At 36.8% G+C, this 27,031-nt stretch overlaps 1 protein-coding gene across 1 annotated transcript in view; it reads left to right on the forward strand.

Annotated features, from left to right (window-relative positions):
* The window catches only part of LOC134267574 (uncharacterized), a gene marked incomplete at its 5' end in the record, with an annotated part of 59,752 nt that overhangs the window by 22,188 nt on the left and 10,533 nt on the right, over positions 1-27,031 (forward strand). Inside the window, one exon of the mRNA XM_062749782.1 lies at positions 23,640-24,134. Coding sequence (XP_062605766.1) covers positions 23,640-24,134 — 495 coding nt within the window. The remainder of the gene's footprint in view (positions 1-23,639; positions 24,135-27,031) is intronic.

The raw sequence follows: 27,031 nt of genomic DNA on the forward strand, positions 1-27,031 counted from the left end.
TACTTTAAGATTAAGTTTAAAAACTAAATACTGATATAACCCCTCGCAATGTGAATAAACGGAACACTTGTCAAGGATTTTAGTAACTTAAAGTGTCAATACTGTTTGTATCTTTAAGAGAGAGTGAGAGAGGGAGGGAGAGAGAGAAGAAAAATATTTGAGAATGGTGCTTCTGCTAATATTAGTCTTACCGCTGACCTAGTAAATTTAAATATTTTCCGTAAGATTACTATAATTGCTATTACATAAATTTTTATTGCTAGTCTGGTAATTATTTATTAGTCTCGGACTTACAGACATTGGGTACTTATGAATCTTGTGTAAGCGACCATCCAACCATTCATTTAGAAATAATGTTTTAAATGACAAAATTAACAAGGCATAGTACAAGTTTATATATGGAACACTGTACTGTTCAATAGGGGAACTCCCGTATGAGCAAATGAAACCGGAAATCGTAAACAGGGGTATATAATTATATGACTTGCACAGATGTCCGAGAACATTAGGGAACTGAATTACCTAATAAAAATCAGTAATTATCAATATTTAGAAGATTTCCTTTTCTAACAAGAGACATATGTCCTGTTTGTGAAAAGAAAATTGATACAACTTTCCGATCGTGAAAAGGGGGGGGGGCTCAACATTAAAGTCAGATATCTGTCTGAAAAGAAATAAATAGATGAAAACTAACTTGATGATTAATTAATTTTAATTCTTTGAACAGGGATAGCTATATTCAACACATAGATTTAAACTTGATTTACTCATAGTTATTCTGAATTATTTTACAGATATCAATAATATTTAGATAAAAACAAAATGATAACTGCCTGGGATTTTTTTTTTTATCAAAAATTAAAATAAGACTGTTTTTAAATGCAAAGTATAACACACAGTCATTTTCACACCACTGCAGCCTCCCCGAGAGCGAGAACAATAGGGACAGTAATTATCAGTAAATGTCAGCACTTGTCTAAGTTTTTCAGCAGGGACAGTAAACGGGTCAGTAATTGTCTAAGTTTATCAGCACCGACTAAGATTGTCAGCACTTTCCTATGTTTATCAGTACCGGCAGTAAAAAGGTCAGTAATTGTCTAAGTTTTTCAGTAAAGACAGCACATTGTCAGTAATTTTCTAAGTTTGTCAGTAAAAAATGGGAATGTCAGTACGTTTCTGACTTAGTAGTGTCGGACCAATGCCACCCGATTATATTGTGAGGAAGGGGACATGAGATACGTGGACGTCTGTTCCCTATACCCTTACGTGTTGAAACACAGACCTTTTCCTGTAGGGCATCCCGAGATCATCACAGACGAGTTCCAGGACGTGAGAAATTATTTCGGTCTCATTCACTGTCGGGTCTTACCTCCCCGAGACCTCTATCACCCCGTATTACCTTATCGGACGGAGGCAAGTTATTATTTCCCTTATGTCGAACGTGTGCCAAAGAACAGGACTCTATACGTCTCAAGATCGATGTCAACACACCGCCCAGGAACGTAGTCTCACGGGTACTTGGGTGACGACCGGATAACATAAAGCCCTAGACATGGGATATACCTTAGATCGAATCTACGAAGTGTGGCATTTTAAAGAAAGCAGTCAAGATTTATTCAGATCTTACATCGATAATTCTTCAAGATCAAACAGGAAGCGTCCGGATTTCCCCCCGACTGTAAGACCTCAGAACAAGAACAAGATTACATTCGACAAGTGTTATACAAAGAAGGATTCATGATGGACATTCTCAGTATCGAGAAGAATCCAGTGAGAAGAACCATTGCTTAACTCTTTTTAAATTGTCTGTGGGGAAAATTTGCTCAACGCTTGTTATTACCCAAAACCAGATACTTGGACGAAGAAGAAGAATTACAACAACTCTTACAAGATTCGACTCTCGACGTCAAGGGCATACAGTTCTTAGACAATAAAGAGGATTCCAATAAGGACAAGATTCTAGTGAATTATCAAGACAAACAGGAATATAAGGGACGAGGATGGGTGATGAATGTGTTTATTGTGGGTTTAGATCAGCAGGGATATAAACCTTCACCTGAGATTAAACCTCTACTGAACCCACAACCAGACGTCCAGGGTCGAGGAAAATGTCACATTTGTTTAGACGAGGAATTACAAATCGTTTTTCTACCTTGCAGACACGTATGCTGCTGTGCTTTGTGTGCTCCTTCCTTTCAGTTTTGCCCCATCTGTCGAGGCGAGATTCAACAGTCCGAACGCCTATTTCTGTGTTAAGTATAAATAAGATCCTGAACCCAACTTTTCTTTCATTGATCAACATGTATTCCGAGGAGACACCCCTCCCTTCTTTTCAATTGAAACACGAGTTTACCATGGTGGTTGCTGGACCCTCGAAATCGGGCAAAACAGAATTCGTCAAGACATTAGATAACAATTTAGACTGGATCACCCCCATGCCCGAAAAAATCGTCTGGTGTTATCGGGAATGGCAACCTGCTTACACTTCTTTAAAAGAGAAGGTATCTTTCATCCGAAATATTCCAGAAGACGACGAGAAATTAGTAGCCAATTTGAGTGTACCCTATTTACTCATTTTTGACGACATGATGGGAGGAAAAGCCATCGATTCTATTGTGGATTGGTTTACCCGCAAAGCGCATCATCGGAATACCAGTGTGATTTTCATCAGTCAGAATTTATTTGATCGAGCTGCCTCTTATAGCACCATTAGTTTGAATGCTCATTATTTAGTTTTATTTAAAAATTCCAGAGACAAATCTCAGATCAATGTGTTGAGTCGTCAGCTAGTTTTACCTCATTTGATGTCTGCTTTTCAAGAAGCCACCCAGGTACCTCACGGATATCTTCTCGTAGACTTGAGTCCCCATACCCCAGGCCAATACCGATTGAGAAGTCGAATGTTTGAATTGTTGACTATACATATGCCTCAAGAGTATAAATAAAAGTGTTTCACACTCTTCTGGGTCATTGTTCATTTCCATCTCATCATGGCTCTATCAGCCAAGAGTAAATAAGTGAGAACCTTACGACGTTTACAGCGGAAAGGGGTCTTACCTATCAATAAACAGACCCAAAAGTTTATTAATAATCATCGTCAAGATCTAAGAATCATTGCCGATCAATCGGCCAGTGATGAAGACAGAAAAACAGCTATTTTAAAACGCAGATGAGCTGGATTTCTAGGTGGAGTCATCATTCGTCATTTATTCAAATGGAATAGTCCTAAAAAACGCCGGGTTCCTCGTTTAAAGAGTGTAGTGGTAAGAGTCGATAATAAGAAACAAAGAGTGTTTCCAGATTGGATGGTCCGTGTCGGAGGAGCAGCTCAAAAGAGTAGTAAAAAGAAGAAGAAAAAAGCCCCACCCAAGAAGAAAAAAGCCCCTCCTAAGAAGAAAACAGCCCCACCCAAGAAGAAAACAACAGCGGCGGCAAAAAGGCGAAAATCTGCTCCTCAAACTCTAGCTCAACGTAAAGCCATGCCCGAAAGTTTAAAAAACGAAATCAATCAGTATTATAAGGAACAAAGACAACAGACCATAGGAGAGTTACTCAAGAAACAAGCAGAACTGAGAATGGATCGTACTATGGGACCCATAGGGAGTCAAAGAGCTAGCGATTTAGAAGTGTTTCCTCGAGTGAATGTGGGCATGCCCTCCCCTGGAATTGAAGTTCCCATTCATGTCCCTAAAATCACACGCTTTCAACCCTTGACAGCCTCCACCCCTCAACTTCCTAAAGGTCTGAGATATAAATGCCGATATTGTGGAAAAATTTATGTTCTAGAGAAAGTATGAAAGGGAGTGACATGAGAGACTTCTCTTCATTGTTTTCAAAGATGAACAAGAAGAAAAAGGGATGTTGTACGCGATTAAGAGCGCATGCTCCTCTTTTAAGAGTGTTATCGGATCCTCACTATTCTTCGTCTTTAAAAACGGGGATTTTAAAACATTGTTCTGGAGATTGTATTCTGAAAATTTGTGGGATCGTCTACAACCTATTAAAAGGAGTGTTACCTCTCCATTTGGGTCAGAAACGAAAATTAGCTCCTAAGAATCACATCTTAAGGAGACTGGTTCAACCTCAATCAGTCCAGAAAAGACGAGATTTATTAGTACAACAAAAAGGAGGTATTTTTTCCTTTTTTATTCGCAGCAGCCGCTCCTTTACTGTTGGACCTTCTAAAATGAGTCGTAAAATGGTGTTAGTACCTGAAGTTCTGTTGAATGAACTCAAAGGTAAACTCCCCAAACCTCCGGAATTTCAATCTACAGACCCTGAGACGTGCTACTACCCCAAAAAAGCGTGTAACTTTCGTGCGCTTTCCGTTTCGTGCAAACCGTGTAGCGTTTCGTGCAAACCGTGTAGCGTTTCGTGTAAACCGTGCAGCATTTCGTGCAAACCGTGTAGTGTTTCGTGTAAACCGTGCAGCGTTTCGTGTAAGCTCCAAAGCGTTTCGTGCAAACCGTGTTGCGAGCGTGCGACAACCGTGTGAGAAACGTGCGACTTCCGTGTAAGAATCGTGTGAGAAACGTGTGACTTTCGTGCAAGAATCGTGTAAGATTCATTCGGAAGTCATTTCATTTTAAATCTGGCTATCGATGGGTCATAATGTCAAACTGTATTAGTATTTTATTATTGAATTAGTTATGATTGTGATATTTTTGGATTAAAAATAAAATGGAACAACAAAACGAAATTACACGGTAATGTATAATATATATTTGTTTGTTTTCTTGTCTTTCTAAGGAAAATGTGTCCAAATTAATCAACTTTGTACAACAATTTGAAGGACATTGAATTCAATATACTATCAAAGCGATCATAGACTCTTAAATATTTTTTTTCTCAAATTCTTAAATTTGTACTTAAATTCTTTAATTTAAAGCACAAATATATCAGGACTCCGCTCTTGTCTTTACACTTAAAGTACGTGAATGAAAGATTTGAAACGATGTGTAATTCAATACCTTTTAATACATAAAATTTATTGCTCATTATTGTCAAATAAATGGATTATAATTGTAATTCACATGCCATGACAACGACATGTTTAGAAACGGGGGGGGGGGAGGGCTGTTAAATTAAATTACTAATAGAGTCTTTCATTTTTTTGTTGTTGTAACTTTTAAGTATTTGAATAATTGTTCATTTTTTATTCTTTTTAAAACCCTTTGTTAAATGTGTGCACATATACACCCCTTAAAATATATTGGAATCTTCTTTCCGTCGTTCATTCAACTGTGATCAAGATCGTTTACAACAGTGATCACTGGCTCCAAGTGCATGCAACTGAAAACCTGTTTTGACATATATACATGTTGAGTTCACGGCTTAATGACACCTGAAAATTACGACTGGATTACATTTTTTGAAATAAAATAATTCTATAAATATATATGGGTACAACTTATATAATTATCTTTTATTTGTAAATCCAAATTTCTAGCCGTAAATAGTAAAATAAACAGAACTGATTTGGTAGTCCTTTCATGGATATTATGAAAGAAAAGTTTAGGAGTAAATCTTGAATAATTGTATATTATTTGTTTTATAATCACGTACTTTTTTATCTAAGATATTTCAGTTTTCTAGTACAGAATATACTTGAATGCCGTGTAAAGATCGATCTACTTTGCATGCACAATGTATAGTCAAATGCCGCGACTATTAATTAATGTAGACATATTTACATACGTCTAGTCAGGTTTTGAAATGAAGGATTTTACAGTATGATGGACATACTGGTGTTATTTGATAAGCTTCATGTAAAAAGAGAAAGAAAATAATATTAGATAAAGACATCACATTTAACCCCCCCCCCCCCCCCTCCTACCGGTTTCCCTCCTATAGATAATGCTTGCGTAAGATAAAAAGAACTCTTTTAAAATAAATCAATAATCGTTAGTAGAGTATAAAGGCACATTTAATTACTAAATCAAAATCAAGAAAAATAATCCGCCTACGGAAATCAAACACAATATAATCAATATTATTTAAAATCAATGAGTTCATATTTCTGCAGTAAGAAATCGAAGTATTGTTTAATTTATCAAACTATACTCGTAAACACATTTAAATGCAAGAAATACATTGTAATGAATGATTAATATATATATATATATAAAAATGTATTTTATGAAACAGTCATTCATGATATCGGCATTTCGTTTTTAAACATTTGGATAAATAAATAAATAAATACGAACCGACAATTATTTATTAAATAATTACAACTGTCAGAATATTAAATATTTCTATTGGTTTATATGATACTAATGTACTAAATTTTAATTTAAACGACCGCTAAATGTGGCTTTGTGAAATATTTCCATTTAATTAATGATTAAACCTAATAATGTCCAAGATATTCCGAGAAGAAAATCCAAACCGAGGCCAAAACGTGCGAGAATCGTGTACATAGCGTGTGAGAAACGTGTACAGAGCGTTTCGTGCAGCCTTTCGTGTAAACCGTGCAGCCTTTCGTGCAAAGCGTTTCGTGTAAACCGTGTAGCGTTTCGTGCAAACCGTGTAGCGTTTCGTGTAAACCGTGCAGCGTTTCATGCAAACCGTGTAGCGTTCGTGTACCGTTCGTGCAGCGAGCGTGTGGGGTAGTAGCACGTCTCAGTGTCTGTACGCTGAGTATAGGTCAAGAATTGGACCAGATTACCAGACGTGAAGATTTAACTCCAGAAGAAAAAGTGGCTTTATACGGTCAAGAACTTCATCGGTATTGGAATTATTTACAACAAGCGAGAGAGTCAACGACTACCAAAAAAAACCCCTGCACCCTTAGCCCCAGCAGCAGCAGCAGCTCCAGCAGTAGCAGCAGCAGCAGTTCCAGAGTCCGAGATCGATCAACAAATCATTCAAAGCGTGAATAAACCCATGCAAAGAAAAGCTGAATTATTATTAAATCATTTAAAGACAACCAAAGTCTTGACTTGGGATAAAGACGGAGAAATCAGTTATCGAGGTCAAAAAGTGCCCGATTCTAACATTGTGGATTTAATGGCTGATAGCATGAGATCTAAACCTCTCAAAAGTCAACCGGTGCCTAAAGGAATAGAACAATTTGCTCAAGCTTTAAAAGAGACCCGTACTCCCATGGTTTACTTGCAAAATCGAGACCTTATAAAAGCCATGCAGAAACCAGGAAAAATCAGTACACCTAAAGGGGCTTTGAGTGACGACGACGAAGAGGAAGAGAGCGGATTTCATGATGCTTTCTCTTCTTTTTTGACCCCTATTAGACGATCTATAAAATCCAAGCCTTCCCCTATTTTAAGGTTAGAGGGGGCCCTCCAGAAGAAAAAGAAAGCCAGAGCAGATCCATTTCAAAAGAGATTACAACAAATCGAGGAAAATTGGCTTCCTTTGTCTAAGACATGAAGAAGAAGAAGCAGAAGAAGAAGGAAGTGGGGGACATTTTAACAGATATTTATTACGATCTAGTGAGGGTATGGAGGCATACAGTGGAGGCATACAGACTTTGTATCGTCAGGTCAAAAATCTAGGGCATAAGATTTCCTTAAACACCATACGAGAATGGTTAAAAGAGCAAGATACCTATACCTTACATAAACCCATTCATAGAAAATTCTTGAGACAACAGACGAGAGTGACGGACATGGACGAACAATGGCAATTAGATTTAGCCGATGTGTCCAGTTTAAAGAAATACAATGACGGCTATACTTTTTTATTGTGTGCCATTGACGTCTTATCTAAATATGCATGGGTGGTGCCTTTAAAACAGAAAACGGGAAAAGAAATGATTCGAGGATTACAAGAGATTTTCCAACAAGACGGTCGACGCCCCGTCCGCATTCAATCGGATCAAGGCAAAGAATTTACCAATCGAGAATTCTTACAGGCATTTAAATCCATTCATTTCTTTACCACTCGCAATACGGACACCAAAGCCAGTATCGTGGAACGATTCAGAGAACCCTCAAAGCACGCATGTGGCGTTATTTCACTCGGAATAAGACCAGACGGTATTTAGAGGTCTTACCGGATTTAGTGTATGCTTACAATCATACGTATCATCGCAGTATCCAAAGAGCTCCAGCTCAAGTGAAACCCTCGAATGTGTTAAAAGTCTGGAAAACTTTATATGGGGAACCATCACCTAAAACCAAAAAAAAACCCCAAGTTTAAAACAGGAGATAAAGTGCGAATCTGTTAAGCTAAACGCACTTTTGAAAAAGGATATTTACCGACCTGGACCACGGAAATATTTACCATTGCTCAACGAGTCCCCGGTCGGTATCCTTACGTGTATCGAGTACAATATTATAACCAAGAGGAATTAGAAGGGACTTTTTACGAGAAAGAATTACAACAGATCATTAAAAAAGACGACGTGTACGAAGTGGAGGAAATCTTGGGGTATAAAAAGCGACAAGTCGGGAAGAAAATCATTCAAGAAGTCAAAGTCCGGTGGAAAGGATATCCCCCTAGTTTCGATTCATGGATTCCCCAAACGGATCTCATCAAATAACACCTCATTGGAAATGTTGTGGAGAGAATATTCCTTGAGAAGAAATTGTGTATTTTGCCCAATTATTCATTTGTATTTCCCTCATCATCACCAGTGTGGTCATGTTAGCTTTACACGATTCTAATCGAGAATATTGGATGGTCTGTGTGAGTTCTTCGGTCGGTTACATCATGCCTAGTCCTACTATGATGCATCATACCCCTAGGGTCAAGAAGACGAATTCACCAAGTCCCGGAATCTAAAAATAGATACACAATCTATACAAATCTATATAAAAAGGAGAAACCTAAAGCCCAAGAGGATCATTTCTGATCTGAGTGAGGGACAGAGCACACATCATGGAATTTTTAAGCTCAGAGTATCGTTGGAAAATAGTAGAACCTGAAGGGACTAGTCACAAAGGAGAATGGATGAAAAACAAAGAGACATGTATTCAAGATTTCTTTGATCAGAATCCAGGACAAACAGGTCTCAATGAAATCTACCTGTATAAGAGATTCAAGTTACCGCACCGCAAAAGAAGCAAACATATGCTCTTAATAGGGGCCAGATCACCTAAATATGGAGAATTCAAATGGAAAGTCAATTACGTCTTGGCTCACCGAACACAGGGACCCGAGAAGACTTGGATTTATGGAAAATGGATGAAAAAAGCCAGAGATTGTATAGAAGACTATTTGATAGAAGTGGTCGTAAAAGGATACGATATCATGGACTGTGCTTGTGAAACAGACTATCTGTACATGAGGAGACTTTTTCCCATACAAAAAGAACTGAACAGAAGTTTTGCATGTTTGTTATTATAATGTTCTTGTTGTTGTTGATGTTATGAATCAATAAAATAAACAGAAAAAAAACCCAAAAAATTCTAGTGTTGTTAGTTATTTTTCCCTATATACACATACAACTAAGTGCTCTCTAAAAAAATGAAAGGTTTTATCAAGAAGTATATAACAAACCCTCTCTCATTCTGAAAAAGGACACTGAACAAGTCAGACGTGTTTTTGTTTCAAAAGATGCAGTATCGTTGGTATTGTGAGAGTCCCATTAGTCAGTGTATGTACATGCAAGGAGGGTGGATGAAAACTAAAATAGGAGCCATCATGGATTTCTATGAAAATCATCCAGGCTATTCCCTGGAGAATGTGTTGTTGGAAAAAAGAATGAAAATCCCCTATCCTCTAACAGGATCTAGAGTGAGGGTGAAAATCAACCAACATTATCAGCAATACAAATGGGTCACTTGTACTCAAAGGAATCGTCTGACACCCATCAACACCATTCAGAATGAAAGTTCATGGTACTCGGACATTGGAAATTGTCTGAAATATTATTTCAAGATGGAGAAAAAAGGACTGACGTTTCCACCTCATTATTGTCCTACAGAGTACTTGTATTGTCGCATCCCCTTTTCCCAGATTAAAGACTCGATGGAAAAGAAAGGACTTTTGTTGACTCGAGTGATTGAAGACCGATCATCAGATGAAGAAGAAGAAATAGATGTGTAAATTTTTTGAATAATTTTTTTTTTAATTTAAAAAAAAAAGTGTTGTTATAAATACAAAGGTCTTAAGGTCTAGGGTCTCAGTCTTAGATTGAACATGGCCGAGAGCAGTGGGTTTTTACATGACTTTAACCAGTGATGGGTCTATGACCTCTTTTTCTAGCAATACGACCGCTCAATTTAAAACCTTATTACCACAAACAGTGGATTTAACCGACGGAGAATGGGAAGTGGCTTTAACAGAAATGATGTATCCCAATTCATTGAAAAACATTACAGAAGAGGAAGCTTATTTTGACATACTGGTTCCTGAGGCTTTTGCTCGCTATATCAAAAACCCCAATGTTTATGGCAGATTTAAAATGAAAACTTTAGACCCAATGCCATTACGTCAATGTCCTGTACTGCTCGATTGGGCCCATGCTAAACGGCCTAAACTCGTTGAACTAGATAGCAAGATGGAAATTAGAAGAATTCACTTCAGACCCGGGCCCTATGTTCACCTAAAGGCTTTAACAGAGGAAATAAGTCTAGGACTACAGAGATCAATGAAAAAAAATATGGAAAACCCTTAGTGATGGAGATGAAGAAAAATCTATGAAATTAGTATATTACGAAACCTATGATCGAGTGATGTATGAAATCAATGAAAAAATGCTTACTCCCTTATGCATTCGTTTCCCCACATCCCTAGCTTATAAGCTAGGCATGGACAGTCAGAAAGTCATTCTTCAGAAGGATACAGAAAACATGATCAAATGAATCAACATTAGTTACTTGTGAAACAGTACTGTGGATTTATATGAAAATCTGAAATCCATGTATGTCTATTGTGACTTGATTCAACCCCAGACGGTAGGATCCAATGCCTTGAAATTATTAAGAGTGGTGCCTTGTACATTTCATTTGGAGGATTCAAAACAAGCCAAATGGGAACCCATTCGAGTGGAATATTTGAAACCAAGTAAAAAACATTTCGACACCATTGAGATTCACATCATGACTCCTTTAGGACAGCCCATGCCCTTTGTACGTGGTAAATCGGTGGTGAAACTTCATTTCAGAAAAGTCTACTGAGATGAGTTACCGTTATTGTGTTCCAAAGAGGACACGGACAGTTTGTCTATCATAAAGGATTATTACGTCAAAAAGGACACGGTTTTTAGGATCCCTATTTAAAGTAGCAGCTCTTTTAGTCAGCAATCTAGTATGAGGATTATTGGGTCAACAGCAACCCCCACCACCACCAGCCTATTATCCACCCAAAAACTATCAAAGAGGTTAAGGATTTTTTACTGATTTACTGAAAACTGGAGCTAAACACGCCTTGACTGCTGCTGCTAGAACGGGATTAGACCTATTAGAAAATAAGAGATCTTTTAAAGACGCAGTCAAAACTCACGGAGTACAAGCTCTAAAAAATACTTCGGGAATGGCTAAACAAAGAATGAATCTAGGAGGTACTAAGAACAGAAGAAGAAAAGAAATGAAAAAACAGAGGGGATCGGGAATGGTGATTAAAATAACAAGAAAAAAAAGAAGACGACAGAGAGGCCGAGGATTTTTTACTGATTTACTGAAAACCGGAGCTAAACACGCCTTGACTGCTGCTGCTAGAACGGGGTTAGACGTATTAGAAAATAAGAGATCTTTAAAAGACGCAGTCAAAACTCACGGAGTACAAGCTCTAAAAAATACTTCGGGAATGGCTAAACAAAGAATGAATCTAGGAGGTACTAACCACAGAAGAAAAAGACCCCTATGTTAGCCCGAAGAGGTCCTAAGAGAAAAAGGAAAAAACAAGGAGGAATTCCTAAAAGAAAACGTCCTTTAGATGTGTTTGACTGAGAGAGAGAGAGAGTATAAATAGGCCAGTCCAGGGAACAAAAGGTTCATTTGTGAAAACTGAATCCTAGTAGACACATCATGTTACAACCCGATTCCTGTGCGTGTGGGATGAACAATTTACAATTGTTTCAAGTCCCTCCGACTAATATTGCTTTAGAAGACTCGAAATGGGAAGAATATTACCCCATTTCCAGTACTTTAGATTCTGACACCGCTCCCATCGAAATTGAAATCAAAGGACAAGGAGATCACTATCTGGATTTATCTCAAACCTCAAACCTATGTTCAAATGTTATGTAAATTTACCAAAGACGATGGAAGTAATCTAACTGGGGCGAACAGCACTTCTAGTCCCGTGAATAATATCTTACATTCCATGTTTACGGAAATCGATGTCAGTCTGAATGGGAAAATAGTGACTCCGGGGGCGGATACTTATCCTTACAAAGCTTATCTGGAGAATTTATTGTTTTACCGACCCAGAACTTTAAAGACACAGACAAGGGCCTGTAGTCTGTGGGAAAAAGATACGGCAGGACACATGGACGAAGTGGGGTTAGAGGCTCTTGGTGTAGCTCAAAGTAAGACCTTTGATGTAACTAAAGGTTCAAATAAAGACACGGTGACCATTGACGAACCCATCCTCACAGCGTTACCGGCCAATTCTAAAAACAAAGGATTCCGAAAAAGACACCAAGCTATTGCTGACAGTAAGAAAATCAGTTTGCTGGATACTTTACATTTGGATTTGTTTCAACAAGATCGATTTCTACCTAATAGAGTGGACGTCCGTTTGCGATTTAATCGAGCTAGACCTGCTTTCTACATGATGATCAAAAGAGGAAGTACAGGAAAAGTGAAAATATTGAGTATGATCTTGTGGGTGAGAAAAGTCAAACCCACAGCAGTCATGATGAATGCCATTAATCAAAATCTGAATACTCACAGAGCTAAATATCCCTTGAGAAGAGTGGAAGTGAAAACCTTTACCATCCCTACAGGAACTCAGTCTAAGATTACGGATCATCTGTTTCAAGGCTAGATGCCTAAACGTCTCATTAAAGGCTTTGTGGAGAATGCGGCCTTTAACGGAGATCAAACTAAAAATCCCTTTCATTTCCAAAACTTTGGGATCAAGAAATTAGATGTCAGTATCAACGGAGAGACCACGAGTACTCGTTGTTTTGAGCCTAATTTCAACGACGATATATATCTGAGATCTTATCTCAGTCTGTATCAAGCACTAGGGAAATTGGGAGAAGATTGGGCTCCGGACATTATCCTAGAAGAGTATAAAATCGGCTACACTCTATGGGAATGGGATTTCACTAAAGATCAAGAGGCGCAATCGGATAAATTCCACATCATAGAAACAGGAAATCTGAGAGTAGAAGTGCAGTTTACCAACAATACGGCTACCACTATCAATTGTGTGGTGTATGCAGAATTTGATAACTTATTAGAAATTAACAAACAGAGAGAAGTGAGCACTGATTACTAAAAAAAATGGATACGGGAAAATTGAGAGAAGTCTTATCCGGAGAATTCAAGAGTTCTTTTGGAGGCGTGTATCCTGTAGATTTATTACCGGATCAATTAAGACCTGGAGAAATAGCTGTCGTGGTCAATATGGATCCTCAAGAACGACCTGAGAACATTCGGTGTGTCTGTATGTGAGCAATCCCGTGGTGGAATATTTTGATTCTTATGGATTTTCTCCCTTACAAAAAGAAATTCAAGATTTTATCCAGCGTCATGCTCAGCAATGGATTTATAATCCGTATCGCTATCAAGACTGGAATACCGATGTGTGTGGACAATATTGTGTGTATTATTTACATCAAAGAGACAAGAAAAGAAAGAAAACCGACGAGTGGCTATTCCCCTTTGAACAGAGTACGGCTTTACAAAGGGACAGATATGTGGCGAATTGGTTTAAAAACACTTATCATAAATTACCTACGGGTCATGGACAAAAGTGTCAATATTCTTATCAAAATGTAATGTAAATGAGTTGTTTGTTGTTTGTTGTTGTTACAAATAAAATTAAAGAAAAAAAATTGTATGTTTTTGTCATTTTGAACAAAATACAGTACCGACCAGACCCAACCTGACACCCAAGCAGTCCCAGAAAGCAGTCCCGGGGACTGCTTTGGGACCGCTCTGGGACTGCTGTGGGACTGCTCTGGGACCGCTCTGGGACTGCTGTGGGACTGCTCTGGGACCGCTGTGGGACTGCTCTGGGACCGCTATGGGACTGCTCTGGGACTGCTATGAAAAACAGTCCCAGCAGTCCCAGCTGCCCCTGGGACTGCTTTCTGGGACTGCTTTGTTCACTCATGTGTGAAAAAGGTTCTGAGTGACATGATAGCTCCGCCCCTTGTGTATTCTGAATTTGCAAGCTCCCTGTTGTTTTGTTTACTTACAGCAGAGAGGAGTTTAAACTGTTTAATAAGCAAGGATTTCTTACATTCTTTTAATAAGTAGAGATTTTTATAGTTAATTGATTTTTTCAGGAACTGTATATTTACACAAATTAATGTGTATTTAGAATAAATTAAAAAACTAAAGTTGATAAATAAGGAATTCATGAGAAAATTTTTCCCTAAAAATAAACTACAAGATTATGAGAAAAAAATAGCAACATGTGGGCCTTTTTTAATTATTTAATGTTAAATTTTAATTTGTACTCGGAATTTGCATTGGTACTATTTAAAAATAATCATTACAGTTAGATATAAGATTTTTTTTTATTAAAAATGCTACACATTTTATAAAGACCACGCTAAAAAAGAGTATTCCGTGTAACCCTCAAATAAAACCCAACAATTTATTAAATGACGTACCATGAAATAAAATTATTCTACTATTCTACTATTCTCCCGTAACATAAACTACGTGAATCACTGGGGGATTAATGAATTACCGGTAGCTTTTAATTGATAAATAAGTTATTAAAAGAGTACATGTATATTTATTTTTAAAAAATGAAAATACCGGGAATTATGATTTATTTCTTTTTTGTTTTGGTAGTGTTTACCTGGCCGATTAATGTTTATAAGATGGTATCAACACTCATTGTTTGACTTTCAATCGCCTTTGGGCAGAAAAATCGATACATGTTATTTGGGTATTTGTATCAGTGTTACACATCATTGAACATGCTGGTAAATAATGACTCTAATTTCAATTTATTTAATGGGAAAAAAAAGTAATGAATGAAATGTGTATAAATTTCTTTCGGGATTAATTAATTTTGAACATAATCTGAAGCTTCCATTCTGGTGATTTACTGATGTACACTCTAACATTTACAAATAAAACACTTAAAACTGAGTTTTATAGAACTAGGCATTAATGATAATTAAATTGACAAGTCAGAAAAAATAATCATGATTGAAAAATAATACTTGGCAAAATTAACAAAAAATTTTTTTAAAAGCCCCAATACTTAAGAAAACTCTAACTTTAGAGTATCCCGATAGTCTTAATTAGCCATATAATGATAAGATCTATTTAAAGCTTCTTCTGGTGGAAAATATTTATTTTCTGTATAAAAATAAATATGGGAACCAGTATCAAACAAAATAAAATTATCAATATACCAAAGAATTGTGATTAAATATTCATGTTCAGTGTAATTCATATATGTACATGTAAGTGTGAAAGCCTTCTTCCCCCAATAAATATTAATAATTATTTCAATTTTCATGCGCGTACATGTTCTGTTCATAAATGACCTTCGCGTACATGTAAGGATTCCTGGCATACTACCCAGAATCAATTTCTACTGCCTTTGTCCCATTGTTTATTGGAAATCTCATTTCTGAGTTAGCTCCGCCCCTCAAATTAATAAACCCCGCCCACTGGGACTGCTGGGACTGCTTTCTGGGACTGCTCGGACTGCTCTCTGGGACCGCTGGGACTGCTGGGACCGCTCTGGGACTGCTGTGGGACTGCTCTGGGACCGCTGTGGGACTGCTCTGGGACCGCTGTGGGACTGCTTTAGCAGTCCCAGAAAGCATTTCCCGGGACTGCTCTGGGACTGCTTTGTGTCAGGTTGGGTCTGGTCGGTACTGTAGGTTATCTCCCTTTAACCATAGATTTTTTTCAAAAACACAAAACAAAAAAAAATGTTGAGGGTTCTTTTAAAGATTGGGGGAAAAAATAGATACAATTAAAAAAAAGTATAAATAGTAAAGATGGTACAGAACACACCTCAGTTGTGGACTGGTTTCATTATGGGTAACACCTCCAGTAAAGAAATGAGTCAGAACACTAGATTAAAGGAAACTGAAGGGTTACTTATATAGGAGGGAGGAAAAGATATCATACCACCTCCCTTGATGGTAGAACATCCTGCAGTATTTATACCACCTCCCTTGATGGAAGAACATCCTGTAGAATCTATACCTCAGGAGGAAAAAGAAAACAAAAGACCAAACAAACTCTTGGAGGATATTAAGGCTCATTATCAAAACAAACAGAAAGAAGATACAGGCAATGGATATATTGCTTACTTAAAACAAGACAGAGGTAAATTAGCCAACAATTGGCTATTTAATTTAACTGGGTGCCGACAGGAAGATGTAGATCAAATCATTTGAGGTGATTATCAATACTTGATCTTACAAAAAGAAAGGCATCCAGAAACTGGAAAACTTCATCATGTGAGAGGATTCATACAAATGAAAAACAAAGTTCAAGGGAGATACATGTACAGAAAGATTCATGAATTAACCTGTTTTGAGATGTCTTACAGCACCCCAGAATTGGAAAGAACCTTTTATAGACAAGCTGACTATGACGAATATGGAGTTCTAAAACCTGATGTGAGAAACAAAGAATTAGTTCCAAGAGATTGTAGATTTACCTGAATAATAAAGAAAACCTTGTTTTTATTGTGTTGTAGTTGTTGTTCTATAAAAACAAGGTTGATTTTAAAAATAGATCCATTTTACATCATGAGTCTCCAGAAGATACAAGGTGATTTACTCAACTGTGAGGTAGAAGCAAATGTTCATCAATGTAATTGTTTAACTGTAAAAGCTCATGGATTGAATCAAAGTATTGCAGAGAAATTCCCACAAGCTAATCTCTATGCCACTCGCAGACCTTTAGGGTCTAGAAATTTAGCCGTAAAAGAAGATAGAGGAATTCCAGGCACTATTAAAGTGTTTCCCTCACAAACCCCTGTGGTCATTTGTTTACTAGCTCAATGGGATTATGGAAAAGCAAGTCACCGACCTAAAAGAATTTCCACTTATCAGGATACCCCACAAAACAAAGAGCAATGGTTTCAAGCTTGTTTACAAGAAATGGGTAGTTTACCTTACCAGACTCATGCTTTTCCTTACAAGATTGGCTGTGGACTAGCCCATGGAAATTGGATTCATTATAGACATTATATTGAACAATTTGTACACACTTATGAAAAACATGTGTACATTCTTCATCATCATTAATCATTAATCGTGTGTTTTCTTGTGATGTAAAATAAAGAAGAAAAAAAAGTACCTTTTTATCTGTCATACTCTAAAGTCTGTTTTAAACAGGAGAGAAGGTCCACCGCAGTCTCCATGCACTCATAAGCAGATCTCTGGGGGGTCAGTAGAAACACTCAAGTAGTTTTTTTCTTTCCCCTGTGATATAATGTCAATATTTAATGGAAAATTCAGAAATTCATCAGTAATTGGAGTCAAAACTTGTTATCTTTATAGTACTGATTTCAATTATCAGATTTATTTTTTTTCCATTTTAAAATATAAACATTTAAATAATTATCTTAATAATAATGAAATAAATTAAACTGATATCTCATTGAAAACTTTTTTAGATTCAAGTTTTGTTTTTATCATAATTGATTCACTGTGTATTTCCAAGGAAGACCAGCACCCAGGCTTCACTTCATAGAGATGGTAAGGAACAAAACATATCTTCCAGGTTTGAGACTGTATAGAAAAATAAAACCCATTTTTGTTTTTAAATTACATGAGACAATGCCTCTTATAAATGTAATACAAAATTATATCTCTTATTGTAGGATTAGATTAGATTATGTGTGTGTTATATATATATATATATATATATATATATATATATATATATATATATATATATATGTGTATGTGTATGTGTTATATATATATATATATATATATATATATATATATATATATATATATATATATATATATATATATATATATATATACTCTAATCATATTAAATGTCATTTGTAAAATGTATTTTTTTTAAAAGAAAGATTTATTTAGGATCTACTTTTAAATGATGACATGAATAGCAGGCCATACTTTAAGCACATGACAAAAACATTCCTTCAAATTATACAGAACTGGGTTATTTAGCAAAGCTGACATTAAACATATAGGTGAGGGATAACATAATATTCACATTCATAAACAATGTGAAACAACTTTAAAAGTCCTACAAGGTGGATTACAAGCCTTTTTCACTGAGGTAAAATCTTTGCCGAGATTCATCATGGCCGCCTAATTTACATAGAAAATTAAGTCGTACTTTAACACATAATTTTTTTTTTTAAAAAGTGACCTGGTGTTATAACTTGAGAGAAACACACACAATGTTTCTTGTTTTGACTGTATAAGGTACTCTTTTTCTTTTTTTGAACACACACAAACGTTTCGTTTCTTTGACTGTATTTTTAAAAAAGATCATGTTTTTTTCCTAAGATACAATCGTTTCTTTGACTGTATTTTGGAAAAAAAAGAAAATCTTTTTTTCTAAGAGACACACACAGAACGTTTCTTATTTAATCGACTGTTTAAGTAAGCATCTTTTCGAAACAATTGGGCAGCCCTTAAAAGGGCTTTTTTGTTATTTTTGTTGTTTAGTAATTTTTTTGTGGTTTTTTATGATTTTGTTTTCTGGTTGGCTCCCCCCGGTAGGTTCTTACTGTGCCAGCAGACGGGATCCTCATCGGAATCACTATCCCCCCGTCTCCGTCTGATCTTCTGCTCACTGGATGAATCACCGGGTTGATCACGGGCTGCGAATTCCGGTAAAGAGGACAAGGGAGTCCCCGCTCTATTATGCGAGCAGCACACAGAATACAGACTGGGCGCTGCAGGCAGCGACTACATAAAAAATTACTTGCTTCCGCGTCCGCCATGCAGAGGGTGCAGAAGATGTCTCGGGTGGAAACGGCAAACCCCCAGGACGGTACTCTTCCCTCGTTCCTGGCTTGTCTCTGGGGGATCGGGGTGGCGGCGGTGGTGGTGAGCGGGGTGCTTCCCTCCGATAGGGGTGGGCTCTCCTCCCTCCACCGTTGTTAACTTGAACCCTGGACATGTTGCATCTCATGAGCTCCTGCCCATTATCTTGCCTTCTGACCACCATTTGAAACTCGACAACCACACCAGGGATGAGGTATAATTCCTCATAGTAAAAGGTTCCACTCATCTTCTTTTTTCTTTCCGTACTGTGATATCAGCTACGAAGGAATGATACTGAATACACGGAGGGTCTGTATTTATTGACAATTGCAGACGATAGTCCAATATCGCGGCAAACATCGATAATCCATCATGTGATTAAAAATCCTGACCTGTGATAGGCTATCACAAAAAAATCGCTTTTGCAAAAAGCAAACGACAGTTCAATATGGTGGCAACATCGATAATCAATCATGTGATTAAAAATCTTGACATGTGATAGGCTAACACAAAAAAATGCTTTTGAAAATAGCGCCACCTAACGTGTAAAACAAGAAAACGTACAATATAAAATAAGATAACAGTTAAAACATCGAATACTATATATATTAAACAACTTTCAATCATTAATTTCAATCATACACAATGTTTTATCCAATTATAGACCATATCAAATCATCAACATTCGATGCTAAATTTATCGACTACATTAACAGTGACAAAGGGGAATTCAGGGAACCCGATCCCGAACCCGAGTGTATCTATGACGTCATACAATAACATAACACTGATATAGTATTACATGATTTTTTTATTTTATTTCTTAAAAACTAACAAAGCTTCTAACTGTAGAATTCTCCTCCGAAATCGTATTCGATCCGCTACTAGGGTCATCCAGGGACTTCTCCGGTCCTCGGGGGGTAATTCGTAGATTTGATTGAGGCTGGTATTAAAAGTCACGGATTTCCTAGCCTGTGTGAAATTTCTGGGTATTTCATTCCGTATTGAATACATACTTTCTCCATCGCATCTATGTTCTGCCATAGTAAAATCACTTTGGCCGGTTGGGAATGGGTCAGGAAACTGTAAGGCTTTCCGAAATAACGGGTCAGGTTCAGTCCGTACCATTTCTGGGGCAGAATTGTTTTCATATGTCGACATAGAAAATGTATGGTAGCTAGTCTCCCCATGGTCGTCGCATGATGTGATAAGGTTAGGCATTGTAACCACAAATCCTGAAGGGTTTCCATGATAGTGCTCGCTTCCTGAAATACTTGTTCTGTCTCCGGGGGTAGAGATTCTTGGTGGTTTTGTGCCCATCGTACTAAACAATCATACCCATCTAAAATCAGAGAGTGAGTGTGTATCAGGGTTGACATGATAGTCGATTGTGAAGAAAGGATCAGACTTTTCTTCTCATTTATACCCCTCCGTATAAAACGTAGGTGAAAGGTATTTTTTTTTTTTGCACAAGACCCCCTTACAGGTAATGCAACAGGTATAAAAAAAGATGATGCAACAGGTATCAAAAAGATGATGCAACAGATATAAAAAGATGATGCAACAGGTATAAAAGCCCAGGTATTTTTGCACACGGCACACAGCAGGTATATAAAGGGGAGCTGGGATTTGAGGATCAGTCTTGCTTGACATTTCGAACTTGACAGACGTGAAAAAATATTATGGCAGAAGCAATGATGAATACTCCAGACAACCCCAGCTATGTGACACCTCAAGGGTATGTAGGAGCCCCCATGCCAGAGTCACCGGATGCAGTGGGATTAGATTTGGGCATGTATAATCTTCCAGAATATGCGAATAAAGACGATATGGGGATCTTGAATACATCTCTGGATGGAATTGTTAACATGCTGTCTGGTCTTGACAACAAGATGAATGATATGAACAACAAGGTGAGTGATGTGCAAAACCAGCTGAATCATCTGAAAATTTACATCACTAAAATGAAAGGAGGAAGCACTTACCAGAAAAAACAAGGGGGGTCTGGAGAGACTAAGAAAACTAGACAGACGGATCCATGCTACATCTGCAAAGAGTTATTGCATTGGGCCCCAGATTGTCCCCGAAAAAAACAGGATTCGTGCTACAAGTGCGGTAAATCTGGTCATTGGGCTAATCAGTGTACAGAGGTTGAGGAGGATCAACAATTCGTCAAAGAAATACAAAAACTGGAGAAAAAGCCTCAGGAACCCAAGTGGAAACTACCCCTGATGACAGAAAAGGGAAAAAAGCAAAAGAAAATGTAATTGGATGTATTTTTTCACTTGAATGAAATTGCCTTGTTCTCATCTGTCTTGTGTGTTATTTGTTATTGTTTTTGAGGAAATCCAGTTTGAACAGGCTGGCTGGCTAGACCGCCTAGACTGTGAATGAATGCGTGACGTCATAATCTTGAATCGTTGCCAAAAAGCGTAGTAGCAAGGTTATGAATGGTAGTAGCAGTGTACCAATGTAAACACACCCCCAGTATTTAGGGGGCTCTATGTACTGCATTGACCCACTTATCCCCCCAGGGGCTGCACTCTCTTGACCCGGCTATCCCCCAGGGGCCATGTCCTAAATATTTACCCAGCTATCCCCCCAGGGGCTGCACTCGCTTGACCTGGCTATCTCCCAAACAGCTCCAAAAGTGCACTCAGTTGAACCCCCTATCCCCCAGCCCCCAAACTGCACTCAGTTGACCCCCCATCCAGACGGTTTATACTTCTTATAATAAACAATTCATTGCATGAATGTTCGGGAAACATGAAGACTTATTCAGCCAAGAAATATCATATTCCATATCAATATATGATTTTTCTTGGCTGAATAAGTCTTCATATTTCCCTCACTATCATGCAATGCCCCCCCCCCCAATACCTCCCATCAAAAAGGATGCTACGTCACTAAGATTACTTCTATATTCCGTGAGTTGTGATACCTTTAAAGTGAAAATCAACGAAGAGAAGTTTGATTATTCTTCATTTGAAATATCCTGTGCACCTGTTAGATGTATAATAACTTACATTTATTAGATTTGATGGCAGAAATCAAGACTCGAAAGGAAAAAAAAAAACATTGACATTTGATTTTCAAGGATAAACGGATAGTATGTTAGAGAGGCGTGCACCTTACCCGCCATTTGTAAAAGAAAAAGAAATTTCTCATCCTTCTCATTTAATTAAAACCTTAATCCTTGCAATGTGGGGTTAAATAGTCTGATATGTGAAGTACGTAACAGATTTTTTAATAGTAAGAGGTTTATCATCCAAATTAAAAGTCTGAAACCAATTTGCATCGATGAACTTATTGATGAAAGATATGTCTTTATCTTTATTGACCAGACTCAGTTATCTCATAATGAGAAAGGTCTGATCCTTTTAAAATGGAAAATTCACAAGGAAATAAATAAAGAAAGGATTTATCGGATCATACAAAGAGCATTTTTAACAAAGGTAAAAATACAACAAATGAAAGACAAAATCTACATGTACGAGTTGTTGTCATCCACGAGTGAGTTGTCATTCTTTGACTAGTATAGTAGCACTGCACTGTTTGTGTTACTAACCAAGTTGTATTAAAAGTTATAATTAATTCTACTTTTTCAATGCAAATTTAAGAATGCCCAGATTTATGGTCCCTATCCACATATTAAATTATTTGAAGATTTATTGACCGGTAAAGTCAAAAAGGCATACTAGTACGGATTGTCCGAGAATACATGATACCATTGATGAATCATGAAAATTAATGTTTGCAGTACTTTGGTTCAATTCAGACCCATACAAGTTAAATTGATGCAAAGCATCACATCAGATGCAAACAAAATTAAGCATTAAAAAAATCTTTTACAATTTTTAAAAGCGTCCATGCAAGAAAAGTACGTTAAGATATTAAAAGGTAAAATAGTTGAATCATTTATTTCAGTCTTCAAGGCAAAACAAATAATTTTAAAGAATTAAAATAAACATTAACTGTATTTGCTCCTTAATAGATTCGTCGATGTACCAAAAAAATACCCATGATCATTAATGAATGATAAGAATTAATTGTCATTAAAATGAAGATGTAGGACTGTCGAAATGAACCACCTGCTTATACCCTCCATCTTGGTCACGTAATAATGCCAATGGTAGAATAGGCTATGCTGCAAGCCGCGGTTCAGAATGTACAAAATATATATTTGTGTCATTTGCAGCTGTAGAACATATTAAAAACAATTTTTAATAGTTGAAAAACGTTTCTTTTTTGACAATGCACTATTACCACGTCATCATTATCCAGAGGGTCGTGACAATTTCCTTTCATATCTTACATACTCCCAGGCTGGGGAGAATCTATTTAAACTCTTTTTACATAAACAAAAAATATCAGTTATCATTTCTGTACGTATAAAATAATATTTTGATGAAGGCAATCCCAGAAAGACTCTGTTTTATTAAAATTGTGCTTTTCGTCTAAAAATCAAAAACGTATCTAATAGAACTGTTTAAGAAAAGTATACTTTGATAAATCTATGAATACGCAGACCTGTAATCGGTTATACATGTAATCCTTTTTAACTCTTTGATTTCGTTCATTTTAGGTGAACATCATAAATATTCAGAATTGGACAGAAGTATTCTTTACAGTTTACTCTTGTGTGACAAGTACACGAGTGCTGTAAATGGGGTGGCTTTCAAGTCAATATTAATAAAGGTACGAGAACGGTATTTTCAAAGGATTTCTCCGTCTGATGATGTTGATGTGACATCCCTTCAAGATGAAGTTAAGGAAACCCAGTATGGTGAGGTAACGTTTATATCAGACGACACACGACATGACGTCATGTACGCCTTTGTTACGGAGTGTCTGGTGCAGGACAGTGATCTGGAGTTTTTCCTGACCACGGCGTCACGTGACGTGATATCAGAATACTGCAGGTCCTGGTATTATGAGAGGAGTGAGGGAGAGAGATGTCTGTATGTATCTGACTATCCAAAGAAGATGTACGACTTCTTCATAGACAAACTACAGCTGGACATCATCACACACTGTACCGTGTCTGACGGGGGTATTCATGACAGCATCAGTAAACGTTGTGAGTATTATTTCTGTATTAAACCTTAAATTAGCTGCAGAACTGTACATGTAGCTCTCTGATTGAGAAAATTCGGACAGATAAAGCAGAGAGCTACAGATCCAAGCGTTGTAAAAACCTTCGATTTACGCCGACGATTTTTCGTCGCTCACTACAGTTATTTTATCTTGTATTTTATACTTTCCATAGCTTTGAAATTAATTATAAATTGTACTTAATAATTAATCATACATTAAACCTCAATTCCTGTTAATTTACTTACCTCTAAATGCTAACAAATGACTGTTTGTGGTCACGGACGTCGAAAGGGAACTGTTTTAAACCGACATTAAAAAACTCTATACAGGACTGTTTTGAACCGTTAAAAGGCAAATAAAGTATGAAATATCAGTGTTAAATATCTGAATAATTATAGGATACCATTCTAAAAGTCAGAGAAAGCTTAAACTACACGAAATAAATACCTAACATAGCGACGAAAAATCGTCGGCGAAAATCGAAGGTTTTTACAACGCTTGGATCTGTAGCTCTCTGCATTATCTGTCCGAATTTTCTCAAGTAGAGAGCTACAGATCACAATGTTAGCTTTTAAAAAAAAAAATGGGTGTCACTCAGCCACTGGAATACAGAAAGTTTCTGTATTATTTTGTGATTGTAAATTATTTGTATTATCCATCACGTTTTGTTCCTTGAAAATCCATAATTGTAATATAAGTTTCAAAAAATCTCTTATAATCGTTTTCTTGTTTGTAACATAATGCTGTAAATAATAAACCATAGACTAAATTTTATTTGTCCCCCGTTTGAAAATCGGGGGATATTATTTTTGGTCTTTTCTTCCTTCCGTCTTTCTGTCTGCATGTAACGCTTTCGTTTCCACACGATATTCCGAAAACCCTTGGAGCTTTTGCAATGAAATTTTACAAAGCAAATCCCTATGGACTAAAAAAGAAGCTTATTGATTTTGAAGTCAAAAGGTCAAAGGTCAAGGTCATAAATTTGCATATTATGTCTGTAATAACACTTTCGTTTCCGCGCAATATCTCGAGAACCCATTGAGGTTTTGTAATGAAATTTTACATTTAAACAACACCCTTTGTCCTAAGGAAGACCCCTATAGATTTTGAGGGCAAAAGAAGATGAAAGTTCAAAGGTCGTAAATTTATATATTCTGTCTGTGTGTGTAACACTATCGTTTCCGGACGATATTTCAAGAAGATTTTGAGCTTTTGTAATGTAATTTTATACCAAAACTCCCTTGGACCTCTCTAACCCTTCTCATTGTCACCCGCCCCTTTTTATTTTATTAGTAGTTATTGTATTACATATTTCTATTTTTAACACAGAGGCATTTATTGTTATTGTTTAAGGCCCAGATGCTTATATTTCATCCTTATTTCGGAGGTTTGATAAATATCACGCTGGATTTTCTTTGAAATAGATTTTAGCAAGATTAAAAGGCAAAACGTATATAAGTAAGAATGTCATATCTTTTACACAGTGAGAGAGACTCAGAGAGATTTGTAAAGCCGTTTTGGAAAATAGATATTAGCTTACAAATACAAACAAATGTACGACTTAAACCTTTACAATTCATGTTTCAATTTTTGAAATGATTTTTTTCCACTAAGTTCATTAATACGTTATAGGTGATATATTTAAGAAATGAATTTAATTTTTGAAGATTCATGAGGTTATGAATAACGATGCTTCAGGCCGGCATATTTCACGAAGAGCGTAATATTTCTTAAATTGACGACGGATTTTTTTCAGTTATTTCTTGATCATGACAACGAACACATGGCAGGTGTGACTATAGTCGGCAGGGAATGCTCACACCTCCATGGCACCTGATCCCACCTCTGATGTTTCGGAGGTCCGTGTTTGCTCTGCTCTTATTTTGTATATTGTTTAATGGACTTTGAGATTGAATACTGTTCGTTATCTCCATATCCTTCATTTGCATTATTTTTTTTTTGAAGACTTGCCTTAAATTTACGCCATTCAATGGCCATTTTTATAGCAAATCTGTGTGCACTATTTTTTTTTAACGTCAAGAGCGGTAATATGACATAACAATGGAGATATTCATGCTTATTCATGGTACATACGTTATGTAATTCCTGAGAAGAAGGATATGGAAATAACGAACAGTATTCAATCTCAACGTCCATTAAACAAATATACAAAATAAGAGCAGAGCAAACGCGGACCTCCGAAACATCAGAGGTGAGATCAGGTGCCATGGAGGAGTGAGCATCCCCTGCCGACCGGTCACACCCGCCGTGTGCTCGTTGTCATAATCAGGAACTAACGGAAAAAATTCGTGGTCAATTCAGTGTATAAATAATGGACTAACAATTGGTATGAAAAACGTCAGTCAGCATTTCATTCATTGATAAATTGTATTTGCTGACAAGGTCATTGTATCGACCATATATTTACGAAATGATGACTTTTAACGAGACTGTTGATATTCTTGTTTCATCAACTTGCTTGTCAATAATTTACCTCGTTTAAGAAATTGTTCATACGTAGAGCATGCTCTTGCGTATCGAGAAAATGATCTGCATTTTAAATTGTAAAGAATCTCAATGGAAATTTATTGGAAATGTAAATACATGTATAAGGAATTATACATGTGTCCTCCTGCGGTATTGGCAACGAACAACTACAGAATATTTTTAAAAGGGTCGAGTTGACAACTAATCCTCCCCTTTTATTATAAGTGAAACATACAACTTATCCCTTTTCCTATTTTTTCACATAAAAAAACATCTTTGTGCAATGGGCGTTAAACACAATTTATGAATGACGACAAAATCTCTTCCAGGCCCCACACGTCTACATCTGTCATTGTGAATATTTTTTGTCTAAATTTCTAAAGGGATACATGC

Source organism: Saccostrea cucullata, unplaced genomic scaffold, assembly GCF_032062105.1.
Source record: "Saccostrea cucullata isolate Sc308-1 unplaced genomic scaffold, CSIRO_AGI_Scuc_v1 ctg728, whole genome shotgun sequence".
NCBI lineage: Eukaryota > Metazoa > Mollusca > Bivalvia > Ostreida > Ostreidae > Saccostrea > Saccostrea cuccullata.